General features: G+C 53.3%; 4 protein-coding genes across 4 annotated transcripts; 3 read left to right on the top strand and 1 right to left on the bottom strand.

Annotated features, from left to right (window-relative positions):
• Positions 1-1,378: 1,378 nt before the first annotated feature.
• ATEG_07099 (uncharacterized protein) lies at positions 1,379-3,416 on the bottom strand (the record flags this gene model as incomplete). Its single annotated transcript, XM_001209785.1, has 3 exons — positions 1,379-1,831; positions 1,905-3,268; positions 3,356-3,416. The coding sequence occupies 3 exons, from the start codon at positions 3,414-3,416 to the stop codon at positions 1,379-1,381; spliced, it is 1,878 nt and encodes a 625-aa protein (XP_001209785.1).
• A 636-nt stretch (positions 3,417-4,052) lies between these two features.
• Positions 4,053-5,447, top strand: ATEG_07098 (M20 family metallopeptidase; the record flags this gene model as incomplete). The annotated part of the gene is made up of 4 exons (XM_001209784.1): positions 4,053-4,145; positions 4,193-4,995; positions 5,041-5,180; positions 5,233-5,447. The coding sequence occupies 4 exons, from the start codon at positions 4,053-4,055 to the stop codon at positions 5,445-5,447; spliced, it is 1,251 nt and encodes a 416-aa protein (XP_001209784.1).
• A 417-nt stretch (positions 5,448-5,864) lies between these two features.
• ATEG_07097 (putative MFS allantoate transporter) lies at positions 5,865-7,683 on the top strand (the record flags this gene model as incomplete). Its single annotated transcript, XM_001209783.1, has 7 exons — positions 5,865-6,010; positions 6,064-6,589; positions 6,637-6,900; positions 6,948-7,048; positions 7,094-7,159; positions 7,206-7,440; positions 7,498-7,683. The coding sequence occupies 7 exons, from the start codon at positions 5,865-5,867 to the stop codon at positions 7,681-7,683; spliced, it is 1,524 nt and encodes a 507-aa protein (XP_001209783.1).
• Positions 7,684-8,677: 994 nt separating this feature from the next.
• ATEG_07096 (putative sensor histidine kinase/response regulator) lies at positions 8,678-12,622 on the top strand (the record flags this gene model as incomplete). The annotated part of the gene is made up of 3 exons (XM_001209782.1): positions 8,678-8,745; positions 8,801-12,324; positions 12,378-12,622. 3 exons carry the CDS (start codon positions 8,678-8,680, stop codon positions 12,620-12,622), a joined length of 3,837 nt encoding a protein of 1,278 aa, XP_001209782.1.
• Positions 12,623-13,285: the final 663 nt, after the last annotated feature.

The raw sequence follows: 13,285 nt of genomic DNA, 5'->3' as shown, positions 1-13,285 counted from the left end.
CGAACGTTCCATGCGTTTCGACTTGGACGTGGAGAGGGCCGTGGGGATGTTGATCCGGCTGTAGCAGCGTTCTCGCCGGCACACTTCCCCCGTAGATACAGGCCAGAAGAGGATTATGTGGCATCATGATCGTGGACGCAGCCGGCGGTCCACTTTCCCTCCCCGCCTGCTCCGTACGGGGCATCTGAAGGCGTCCGCCGAATGCAAGAATAGCACACCACATATGATAGGTAGACCGCCGGGCCAGCATGACGCTCGCGGATCCTGGTAGGGCTGGTGCTGTGCCGTGGTCGGCCCATCCACGGGCCATGCCAACGCTTGGCCCTGGAGAATGCGGAGACAGGGCTGACTTAGTGTCGCTTGGGTCGCTTGGCAGGTATGCTGGTCCGCTCAGCTCGTGGCGAGAAGATGCGAGTCGGATGTTCTATCGGATCAGTCGGCTACATCATAGTTGCATGGGGTGCAGCGGTCTGTCCCTGATCTGGGGATAATCCGACTTGTACGCCGTCTGTCTGAGACATGTGCTATCTTTCCTATCTTGAACGGTCTCATATCTCGTCGGAACTACTCCGAGCTGCCCAAGACGGCCAGGATGGAAGAAGCCCCCCGAGATCAATGCTCTCGTTATGGAGTACCCCATGCCCACTATCCCCACTCATGCAAGATGATGGATGGTCCTGGAGGCCTTGGCTGGGGTCCAAGAGAAGGATTCATCCGGATCAGGTCTCGTCCGGATTCGTAAGTCGCAAGGCCTTGGCTAGTATATTGATCATTTCTCTGCCGCCGTCAAGTCGGATAATTGCTCCCGATTGAGCAATGGACGGAGTATAGGCTCTTGGAAGTCTTAGTCGTTCTTGGGTTAGCCGATAAAGAGGCCTTCCTGGAGGCAGTACAGCAGTACAGCAGACGACATCAGTCCTGTTCTGTTCTGCGTGCTTGCTTTTCCTCTACATGTTCCGCAATCATTGGACGCACTCATCATCCATGTACATCAACTGCGCATGGCCATCCTGGCCTGGACTTACGTAGGTCCTGAAGATCGACAGAGCCCTACGCCATCAGCCTTGTTGGTCACATCCATCATGTGAGTACTCCGCGGAGGCTGGTCAAGTCGATCGATCAGCATAGTCATCTGTCCCTCCAACCCAGCGCCGAGAAGTCCAAGATGAGGGGTCCTATCGCGAGCATTTTGGCTTTCATTGTGCAGGGACATCTAGAACGATTCTGGAATATTCTTTGTATCCCGGATGATAGTTCTTGGTGTTATCCTTGGTATTCTTATCCTACACGCCACATCGGACAAAGGCCCATGTGATGTCTTATCCATGTCATAGCACATCTACTATTGCTTCTACACGGGGTATATACGCAATCCCCCCTAGGAGTCAATCCTGCTCCAAGACGCAGGTATCTGTACAAAAGCCCCGCCCCCTATAATCTCATCATAGCGAGCGCTCACCCGCGCATAGTTCTGCCCGTACTTGCGCAGCTCGCGCAGCCGGATCGACACCCAATCCTGATATATCTTGTCGGGCGTGGCGATCCCCGCAATAAACAGCGGCCACACGATCCGCAGCATGAGGCGTGGCCGACTCCGGTGGAGTTTCAATGCAAGCTCCAGCACCCGCGACACTGCGGCTGCGAGCGAAAGCAGCGGATGATGCTGCTGGTGCTGGGTTGCGCTGGGCGCGGGAAAACACAGGTAGAAGTACACGATGGTGCTGTAGTAGGTGATGGCCGCCCAGAGAATAGTCTCCATCACGCGGCGGCCGGCCGGGACGATTTCCACCGAGGGGGCGGACTGGGCAGAGGCTAGGAGCATGTCGTATTCCTGGCGATGGTTAGTGTCTTAACCCGGGGATTAGGGGGGAAGGATCCCGTTTGGAAAGCGTGTCTCGGCTTACATCTGCGATGGTGGCTAGCTCGGCGATAATATGCTGATATGAATCCTTCGGGGTTTCTAAATGATCTGGAGGCTCTGTGCGTTTCGCGCGGCTTTCTTTGAATAGCTCGGTGGTTTGAAATTGTACAACGTGGCTTCGGTGGTACAGCGTCAGCCCCGGCAGGTTTTCCATGTCGTCGAGCTGCGCGGTAGCAGGGTATTCATCCCCCCAGAACCGGGACGGGGACTGGCGGCTGATCTTGTATAGTTCGGGGAGGGTTAGTGAATTCTTTCCGGGTTCATCACGGAGAAAGAATTTGAAGAGCCCGGCGTCCATCTGTGCTGGGCCGTTGGGGCCGTAGAACACAGCTCCGGGCGTGAAGAAGTACAGCGACCAGAGGAGAAACAGCGGCACCGACGTGCGTCGGAGCGGGCCTCCAGTAACAGTTTCATCCCGGGGTGTAGTTGTTAGCTGTTGGGGGGAGAAGCTCTCTGTCGCTGGCGTGGTGCTATGCGCACGGCTGTCTATACATCCACCGTCAGGAGCTGGCAGCTCCCTCGGCGGGTTCTGCAGCAATGGCACAATGTGGTTGTGCAGGATCGTCCCAATCCCTCGGATATGAATATTGATCGCAGAGACGCCGTTTCCAAACCGGCTCTCGTAATCGACCATCAGCCAGAGCGTGATGAAAATCGCCTCGATCCGAGCCGGAGACTTGACATCATCCTCCTTCAGGGCCTCGCGGAGGGCCGCCAACGCCCGGCCATAGTGTCGCTGGCCGTCAATATCGGACAACTCCTCTGCCGCCGGACGACCGTGACCCGCGCTGTCCCCGTCATGGCAGCGGGCGCGGTGGATCTCGCTAGCCGTGCTCGCCAGGATCATGCTCATCACCATGGGCTCGCGCACGGCGACCCGGTGGTACGCATAAGAAATCGTGGACCACGGCCAATGCTTCCCCAGCACGACGACGAGGGCGGAATCCCGCAGATACTCAAGACAATACCGATCCACCCCCGAGAGGGACAGTGAATTCGCCGCTTGCAACAGCCCTGGGCTCTGTGCAGGACGCAACGGCGCCAAAGACAGCGACGAGGGCTGGATAGAGACGCTCCCTCTCCCCCGCTCCCGGTGGCGGGCATGGCCACGGGGCACGGGAACAGGCGAGCCCGCGGAAGTCTTGGTCGGGCTATCGTGATACACGTCCGCTCCTTGGCTCTTCTTGGGCGTTGCCGTCGCAGGTTTCCGCCGAGGAATCGGGCCGCCGTGCCACTCACAGCGGATCTGGGCGACGGCGCAGCGGCGACATTGGGGCTCCGCTTGGCCGGCGACGGGCAATTTCTCCTCGTCGCATTTCACCTTGCGGATTCGGCACGTGCGACATCCTACATGCAGTCAGCACAGTGGCTATTATTAATCTCGTCTCGGCCGGATATGGTACTCCGTAGACACGGTGGCGGTGGATCCCTTACCAGTCTTGGACCGAGGTTTCCTGCCGAGCCTGAGCGTGCTCCACTCGCTATTGCTGCTCATTCTGCGTGGTCTGCTTCAGGTATGAGGTCTTCATTGCACCGATCACCCCAAGGGTACATGGGAGGGTCTGGAGTTGGGAGACCAGCGCTAGGTTAGGTTATCTGGAGATGAATCAGGAGGCGAATCCCCGGGTGGGGAGCGCAGGCGGGGAAGCCTGCGTAAGCGGATCCGAAGCGTGCGATAAGAGAGGGGGAGATACGACAGTAGCACGAAGTAGTGGAGTCTGATAACCTCGTCTCGTGTTCTGGTGGTGTTCTACTGCCGACTCTCTGGACGATGCTGGCGATGTCTCTTTCGGGGCACGCCAGATTGGGAAATTAGGGCTTCGGATTAGGGTTGTTGCCGAGCGTCCATCGCTGATTGGCTGCATCGGCAAATCAGGTGACTCCTCTGGCGTCACGGCCAATCACAGGCCTCGGCTTCATCTCGTCCCGATTCGGCAAGTCCAACGCTGCCGATGTATAGCAGAGCTAATAGAGCTAGCTGTCCTCCGTAGAGTCGGATACTCCTCAGTTGCATCTTCAGTATGCCGTCACAGCCGGACAGTAGATGGACATATAAAGTCCGTTACTGCACGTAGATCGTAGTGTAGTCGCAATATATATCCTCAGCTTCAGATACTCTTCTAGTCACAACATGCGCCTCCCTCAGTCACAAATGCGCTTCATCGAAAGCGTGCAAGATGCACTTCGCAAGTATGATGACCAGCTGAAGGACATCAACAACAAAGTAAGACTGCCACGGTCTCTTTCTTTGAGTTGCGATTGACGACCCAGATCTGGTCAAATCCCGAACTGGCCTACGAAGAATATGAAGCCCACAACAACATCTGCACCATGTTCGAGAGCCTACAATCCGAAGGCTACCGCGTCCGCCGCAGCGCCTACGACCTCAAGACCGCGCTCGAAGTCGAGTACGTGCACGGCTCAGGCGGCCGCGTCATTGCGTTCAACGCCGAATACGACGCCCTCCCCGGCATCGGCCACGCCTGCGGACACAACCTGATCGCGACCAGCTCCATCGCGGCCTTCATTGCCACCTGCGAAGCGCTGAAGACCCAGTACAGCGAGGGCCCCGGCTTTACGGTTCGTCTCATCGGCACCCCGGCGGAAGAATCCGGCGGCGGCAAGGTGAAGCTCCTGGAGAAAGGCGCCTACAAAGATGTCGACGCCTGTCTCATGGTGCACCCGGCGCCCATCGTGTCCAACGATCCGCAGCTGCTGAGCATGGCCACCGTCCGACCGGGCGGCTTCCTGGCCAACGACAAGGTGCGCGTGACGTTCACGGGCAAGCCGGCACACGCGGCGGCGGCGCCCTGGGAGGGAGTCAACGCGCTGGATGCGGTGGTCGCTGCGTACGTCAACATCGCGCTCCTGCGACAGCAGATTCTGCCGCAGGAGAAGATCCACGGAGTCATTACGAAGGGCGGCGACCGACCGAATGTCATTCCCTGGTCGACCAGCGTGGATTACTATATCCGCTCGCCCAGTATCAAGACCCTGAAGCCGCTGACTGAAAAGGTCATCAAGTGCTTCGAAGCCGCGGCCACGGCGACGGGGTGCAAGGTGGAATTCGACTGGTAAGTTTGTTTCGACCTGGGATGAATTGCGACTCATGTGTTTAGGGGCATTTCGTACGCGGACTTAAAGACGAATACGCCCATCTGCGACAGCTACGTCTCCGCTATGCGGGTAATGGGCCACCATGTCGTGTTTGACAACACGGGAAAGGACAGCCTGCTCGGCGGAGGGTCTACTGATATGGGTTCGTATCGTATCATCCTCGATTGTGTGCGCGACATTACTGATACACTTAGGCAATGTCTCCTATGCTGTCCCTGGGTTCCATGGAATGTTCTCCATCCCCACTGACGGGGTCAACCACACACCTGAATTCACTGGCGGCGCCGGATCGGCAGAGGGTTATCAGCGCTGTATCTCCTGTGCCGCGGGAATGGCCGTCGTGGCGTGTCAGTTCCTCGTAGATGACGAGTTTGCCGATAAGGTCAAGCAAGACTTCCAGCGGGAATAGATTAGAGGAGATATGATAGCACGATGAACGAACTAGGACGTTTAGCACGAATTCAGACTCCATCTGCCAATCGGCTTTCCATGAGTATATCATGAGCATTAAGCACAATCTAGTCTAGTGCTGGCGAATATCATGCGGGGAAGCTTCAACGGTGGCGGTTCGGAGGAATGGCCAAGAGACTAGTATCAAATCACGCCGCAGAAGGGGCGGATTCATGACCAGCAAGTGTTCTAGCCGGAGCTTTAAGACTACTAGCTTTGCCGATGCAGCCAATGACTGGGGTTGGGTCTAGAGTGGCTATCAGATACGGGGAATGGCAGTCATGGATATCGTATCAGTCGTAGGAGGGGTCAGGGTAAGTATAAAGATGGCGGACGAGGACACATACCTCAATTGTGGTAGCTACATACAAACAACATGGCAGACACGGAGAAAAAGCTAGATTCTGGCAACAATGCCGTTGACCAGGTGTATCTTGAAAAGGGGGCGATGGAGCAGTTCCAAGAGGCATATCCATTCACTCCAGAAGAGGAGAGGAGGCTTGTCTGGAAGATTGACCTGATGTACGTTGCTCTGTGTATTTGATCTGATCAATCTGGCATGCTAATCGACATAGGATCCTCCCGATCATGCTCATCGCATACATGATGGCGTTCCTGGACAAGCAGACGCTAAGCTACACGGCGCTCATGGGCTTGCAGGAAGACCTCGGTCTAGAGGGTGCAGACTACAGCTGGTCGAGTAGTATCTTCTACTTCGGATACTTGTTTTTCTCGTGGCCAGCCTCTCTGCTGATGGTCAAATTTCCCCTGGGAAAATACCTTGCATGCAATTTGTGGGTTCCTATACCTCCGCAACGACATCCGCTAACCTGCGTCTTCAGCATTATATGGGCTGTGGTCCTGGCTTGCCATGCAGCGACCAAGAATTTCGCCGGCATCATGGTGACTAGGTTCTTTCTCGGCGTGACAGAAGCGAGTCTCTCTCCTGGGTTCAGTCTACTTACCTCGCTCTGGTATCGCACGTCCGAGCAGCCTCTCCGTCATGGAATATGGTTCTGCGGTAACTCCATCTCCCTGATTATTGGCAATGTGATCGCAGTCGGCATTTGGCAGATCAAAGGGGGTCTGCATCCGTGGCAGGTGAGTAAGCCGTTTCAGTTGTTGAACATTACCCTGACGCAGTATAGTGGGTTTTTATCATCTTCGGGTTGATCACCTTTGTCTGGGGCGTGGTCATGCTCTTCCGTCTGCCAGACTCGCCCAGCACAGCATCGTTCCTCAACGAGAAAGAAAGACTAATCGCCATGGAGCGGTTGAAGTCCAACAAAGCCGGATACAAGAGCAACAAGATCGATCGTGACCAGATCTTCGAGGCGCTCAGAGACGTCAAGACATGGCTACTCGCCGTGCTGATTTTGGGATCCAATATCCCCAACGGAGGGTTTACTACGGTGCGTAGACCCCGATCATTTTTTGAGTGTACCTTCTAATTGAGCAGTTCAACGGTCTCATTCTGAAAGGCTTTGGGTACTCGACATTCCGCACACTCTTGCTGGGCATGCCTGGTGGTGCGGTCGTTTTTGCCTTCGTCCTCTTGTCGTAAGTATACGTTGTACACTGAAGCTTCAACCACTGACCCCATAGTTCCATTGTGTCTTCCAAGGTCCCGAACTCCCGGTGCATTGTCATCGCCGTTGTAACTTGCATAAGGTGAGCATCCTGCGGAAGAGCCCCGATCCTCTCTGACACGCTACAGTATCCTCGGCAGTGCCCTGGTCTACGCAACCACTTCCATCGCCTCCCGCTACGCCGGCCTCCTCCTCATGGGCTTATACTCGGTGGGCATGCCCCTCTCCATGGCCATGGTTAGCTCGAATGTCGGTGGCTTCACCAAGCGCGCCACCGTCAGCGCGATCTACTTTATCATGTACTGTGCTGGAAACATTATCGGTCCGCAGCTGTTCTTTGAAAGGCAGGCCCCCAAGTACCAGGTATGTGGCAGCTGGCTCCTGCGGGCGTGAGTCAAGCGCTAATGCGTGTTATTGCAGAGCGGATTCCAAGCAATCCTTGTATGTCTTGTCGTCGTCGTGATTGACGTGATTGCGCTGGGATTCTATCTGAGATGGGAGAACTCCAGACGAGACAGGAAGTATCCCCGTAGTGGTGAAAGCATACAGGGACAGCTGGCGGACACTACTGATCTGCAGAACAAAGAGTTCCGATATGTATACTGAGCAGCTATCTTCATAAACTGCACCCTAGTTTTTACTGCTATTTTATCAGTTACTAATATTATTCGTATTTTGTAATATCTTACAGCTATTTATTTTTGTTTTTACTTTATTTATAATTTAACTACTATTAACTTATTAAGATTATATACTATATACTATATTCTAATTATAAAGATCCTATCTACTCCGTACTCAACTCTATATGAAATAATAGTCCTAGCAAAATTTCTTATGGATTATAAAAGTAAAGGCGAGCAAATTTCGTAAATTTTATAGTAACTCTACCTGTAGGAACTAGAACGTTAGAAACGAATCACCAGATCGACAAAGTCTCGTGGGTTATCGATTCGATTTCTATGAGGCCATGAGTATCCCTGATTGGGGTTGTCTGTCCACAGATGGCAGATGGCAAAATGGTAAGCAGGGGAATGAAGAAGACTTAGTTCATCGATTGTCGGCAGGATGGCCTTGCCAAAACGGGGTTATCTGGCCATATGTATGATGTTTAGTCACACTCCATACCTAGTAGGCCTTGACTAGCAGAAGATGACGGTGATGATCGCCACCGAATGTCAGCATAACCTGACCCGATCGACATCGGGTTCCTAGCCCGGAACAATGGTTGGACGCTAGTGCATGTGACGAATGTCATGAGGCGTTCGATCAGGTGGTTGCAGTTGGAAGAGGCCATAAGATAGTAGGTATACGTAGGAGGAAAAGAGATTGTATGACATCTACTGACATCGGTGACATCATTTACCTGCCCTTGCCAGGGACGGCTTAGTCATTCGATCTAACTCGAGTTGGTAATGACGTCAGACTAAAATTCGATTTTCTTGCCGCCACGCGGGCGGTGATTGGCCCGGTCTCTACTAAGGAAACAGGGTAGTTGCGCGCAGTACATATACCCAGTGGCCGCCTGCTGACTGTTTCCTCCCCCGTCGCTCGCTCCTAGGGAGGAAGATGCCTCTCTTCTACATTCGCGTTGAAACCAATGACTGCAATCATAGGCTCCGGCGCGCAGTCGCGCTATAGGCTTGCGCAAGAGCAGGAATTCTACAAGTACGTGATTCCCACATAGATGGACACCCGCGAACTGACGAGTTTGCTCAACAAGGTATATCCCCCAAGGTCATACGTCGTCGCGGTATGCGCCATTCGATCGTGCCAGTAGCGAGAACTTCGCTCCCCAGCCATCTCCAGATGCGGCTTTGACGTCCTTTGCTCAGCTGGCGGCGATCCGACTGGGCGCGGAGCGGGCTCTGGTTTCTCTATTCGATGCGTCCTATCAACATGTACTGGTGGAAGCCACTCCGACCCTAAGTCTGGTCGGGGGTCATGCTCGGAATGATGGCGAGCAATTGAAGCTGGGAGCCTGTGTTTTTCCCAAGGAAAGGGGTATTTGTCAATTCGCAGAGACAGTACCCCTTTGTGGACATCAAGGGGACTCTCCGGATTTTGAGAAGAGCACAGTGGTTGTTCTGGATGCCAGCAAAGACGGCCGGCTAGATCGCTCCAAGTTGCACACTGCACTCTCGGACATGTTGTTCTTCGTGGTGGTGCCCATCATCAGTCCCCGCCGATTGAAAATCGGGGCCCTGTCTATTATGGACAGCAAAGCGAGGCGGTCAGGACCGGATCAGCATACCATGCAGTTTTTGAAGGACATGGCTGCGACGATCATGGACCACCTAGCCATGAGGGCAACAACAGTCAAAAACCGTCGAGCGGAACGCATGATCGTCGGCCTGGGCAGCTTCGTTGAGGGTAGAACCACGCTACGCGACTCCTGGACAGAGGCTCATGAACAACATATGGCATTAGAAAACTCGGGAGAGATGACGGAAGGGCAGCTCAATATGGAACAGCAAGATTTGCAAGAGAGTGCAGCCGAACCGAAAGAAGCAAACGGTACGGACAAGAAGAGCCTCCCCATTAGGGAATTCACCCGAAGGCCTTCTCGCTCCCATCGCCCTCCAACACCAAGTCCAGGGTCACGAAAGGATGGTCGGAAAGCGAAGGTAGACCAGCAAATACTTCAACAAAAAACAGGGATAAAGTTCACCCACGATGACAAGTCTGCGCGAGCAGTGCTCACAGGAAGCGCTTTGAAAGAAGATGCCCTCCCGCCCACGATTAGAAATGTTTTCTCTCGCGCAGCAAACCTACTCAGAGAGTCAATTGAAGCGGAAGGCGTGGTTTTCCTTGACGCGTCGGGTCACCGTTTTGGCGGTCTTGTCGACGATACTAAGCGCAGGCTTTCCGGCTCCGACTTTGATGATCAACGATCCAGAAGTGAATATGAAACTGCTGGCTCGGATAGCTCAAACCAACGATCCGTCTCTGATCAAGACAACGAAGGCAACGAAGGGCAAACCGGCACCTCCCCGTTTTCTGAATGCCTAGGTTTCTCGAGCTCAAGGATATCGAGTATCAATGACGAAGAAGGAGCCAGGCAGGCTGTCATGGTACCTGAGCGACTTTTTACTTCCCTAATTCACCGTTATCCTCATGGCAAAATCTTTGCCTTTAACGCCGATGGGTCTGTATCGGAGGAGAGCGACGATCGAGTACCACGAAAATCGGAATTCGAAAAAGACACCACTTCCCAGCAGGCGGAGCATCGCTCATCTACGAAGCGATCACGTCAGCCAGGCTTCAAAAGGTATGCCAAAGAGTTGATCAAAATATTTTCCGGGGCTAGGAGTATTCTTGTTCTGCCCCTGTGGGATGCAGATCGCAGCAGGTGGTTTGCTGGTGCTCTGATCTGGACAAACGATGCAGACCGGATCTTTACTCCGGAGAACGAACTGGTCTATACATCTGCGTTCTCGAATAGTATCATGGCCGAGATGCGCCGCATCGATATGGAGGTTGCAGAAAGGGCCAAGACCAACCTCATTAGCAGCATTACCCACGAGCTTCGAAATCCGCTGCACGGCATTTTGGGTACGGCCGATATTATGAGTGATACGGCCATGAATGCTCTTCAACATGGTATGGTCCACACGGTCGAGTCTTGTGGCCGTACCTTACTGGACACGATCAACAGCCTGCTTGATCTGACATTTATCGATCAATACCGAAGGGGCGACACTTCCCAAAGGCGTAAGAATCAGAAGAACAATCGAGGGCTGCCCGTCGGGAATAAGTCCAAGTCACTAGCTGCACACGTTGAGCTGGATTATGTTCTCGAGGAAGTCGTAGACTGTGTCTTTGCCGGTTACTGTTTCTATAATCACCCCCAGGCGCCTCCGCCAGCTTTGACGGAGTCGACTTCGCGGTCAGCTGGCCAAACACACGAGGCCGAGCCTGTTGGCCCTCAAGCGTCGCAGGTTACCGTCATATTTGACATTGAACCTAATACAGAATGGGCCTTTCATACCCACGCGGGAGCATGGAGACGCATACTCATGAACGTCTTCGGCAATGCCCTCAAATACACGCAGAAGGGCTATATTTACGTGGGATTGACGTCTTCCCATTGTAACACCAATAGGTCGACCAAGTCGCCCAGCAAGGATCAAAAGGATGTCTTCAACATGACCATTACGGTAAAGGACACCGGAAAGGGCATCGGACCGTTGTTTTTGCAAAATGATCTGTTCAGTCCTTTCAAACAGGAGGATCCGATGGCTCCAGGCAGCGGGTTGGGCCTCAGCATTGTCCGGCAGGCTGTTGGGTTCCTCGGTGGCTCAATCGATATCCAGTCCACGGTAGGGGAAGGGACCCAAATCTCAATTCACGCACCCCTCACGAAATCGGTCACAAAACCCGACGATACTTCTTCAAAGTCCTTCGCTACGCTGAGGAGGTCTACCGAAGGGAGGTCTATCGGAATCCTAGGGTTTGGAGAGACTCTCCGCTCCCAGCGCGACACGGCCCTTTATTCATCTTTAGAGAGAATGTGCACCCAGTGGTTTGGGTTAAGAGTCGCAAAGGTCTCCCCCTCGGGTGAAAAGCAGCCTAGCTGTGACTTTTATCTCGCTATCCAGACGGAATTGGACTGCGAAGATACTGAGGGAAGGGATCTTTTTGGTCTTCCCGGCCACTTTGATATCGGAGACTCGATCCCTATCATAGTCATTTGCCAGTCGCCGGAAGAAGCTCACCACATGTTCGTTGCTGCCAAGGGTCGGAGCGAAAAGCTATTCTTTGAATTTGTGAGCCAGCCGTGTGGGCCCCGCAAGCTCGCTCGGGCAATGACGATGTGCATTAAACGCCAGCGTGAACAGCAGAGTGACGAGCCAACCCGCTGGGTTGAGGTTCCCGAGTCCTCCCACCTCCCTCTCGACATCCAAGCCAGCGACCCACCTGCTGATCGGATGAAAATCAGCAAACGACCTACTAAAGAGACCATGGGGACTGAAGAAGATGGAACCCCCGGGGCCAAAGAATCCGGACGATCAAGCGCAGATCAGGAATGGGCTCAACAATCAGCGATGCCCAACTCCTCTGGAGAAGAGAAACCGAATCTTCCGGAGCGAAGTGTGCTTCTTGTAGATGACAACGATGTCAACCTACAGCTACTTTGTGCCTTCACCAAGAAGGACGGTTACAGATACAAGTACGCGAGGGATGGAGCTCAAGCAGTTGAGGTCTACAAAGCCAATCCGGGGGAGTTCCACGTCGTTGTAATCGGTACGTTCCGCGTGTCCTCATCTTCCTCATCTACTGGTTCTGACCTTGTTTAGATATTTCGATGCCCGTCATGGATGGCTTCGCAGCATCACAGGAAATACGGCGCATTGAGAAAGAGTACCGTGCGGGGCTCTCCGAATCGGAACGTCAAGCTCTCCCGCCTGTCATCATTGCTGCCTTGACTGGACTTGACAGTGCTGGTGCGCAGAAGGAGGCACTTGGCTCTGGAATTAACGTCTTCCTGGTTAAGCCGCTCAAGCGAGCGGAACTGCAAGCAGTTCTACGCCGGGAGGTATAATTCAATAACAATCCTTCTTCTACTAGTCCTCTTACCTAAGTAGGTAGTGAGTGTTTCTTGACAAAGATGTATTATAGATTGGACCCATTATTTACCAGGTCTCTTTTGAACAATAGAACAAGATTTTTTTTTTTTTTTTAACTACAAGACCAGGCAGGTTATATGTCATTGGGGCAAGTTGCAACCCACCATAACTATCTTCGGTATGCCGGTAGATCTGAAAGGACTTTTACTTGAAATATGCTGAGAATTCGTATTTAATCTTGTTAAACAAGAAAGACATATATCTGCCGAGAGGGCGATGTACCTTATGGCTTGTCTACCAGTATGGGCTCGCCAGTCCACTTCCACATCCTGCGTCCGTTAAGAGCCTGCCCTTGAAAAGAACTAGGTGCTGGATACTGCGCCCCCTGCTGTTGTCTGGCAGTTTGGGGCATGTATGGCTCTTTTCTAACTGCATAGATATCTCTTCTCCAAGCTCCTACTGTGGAGAGAACCCAGAAATGGACTTTGATGGACAGATCTCTAAGACGGGCCTCGACGGGTCGATGTCAACTGCTGGACTTGGAGGTCCATCTAGGGCTTGCTGCCCTTTTCGCAACTTTTTAACCGATCTTAAGGGATCTACTTACTCCTGGACTACCGTTTCTTTGTATATCATGA

This window comes from Aspergillus terreus, genomic scaffold (genome assembly GCF_000149615.1).
Source record: "Aspergillus terreus NIH2624 scaffold_10 genomic scaffold, whole genome shotgun sequence".
Lineage (NCBI taxonomy): Eukaryota > Fungi > Ascomycota > Eurotiomycetes > Eurotiales > Aspergillaceae > Aspergillus > Aspergillus terreus.
Note: the sequence above shows the minus strand (reverse complement) of the source record. Positions and strands in the feature narration are given on the sequence as shown.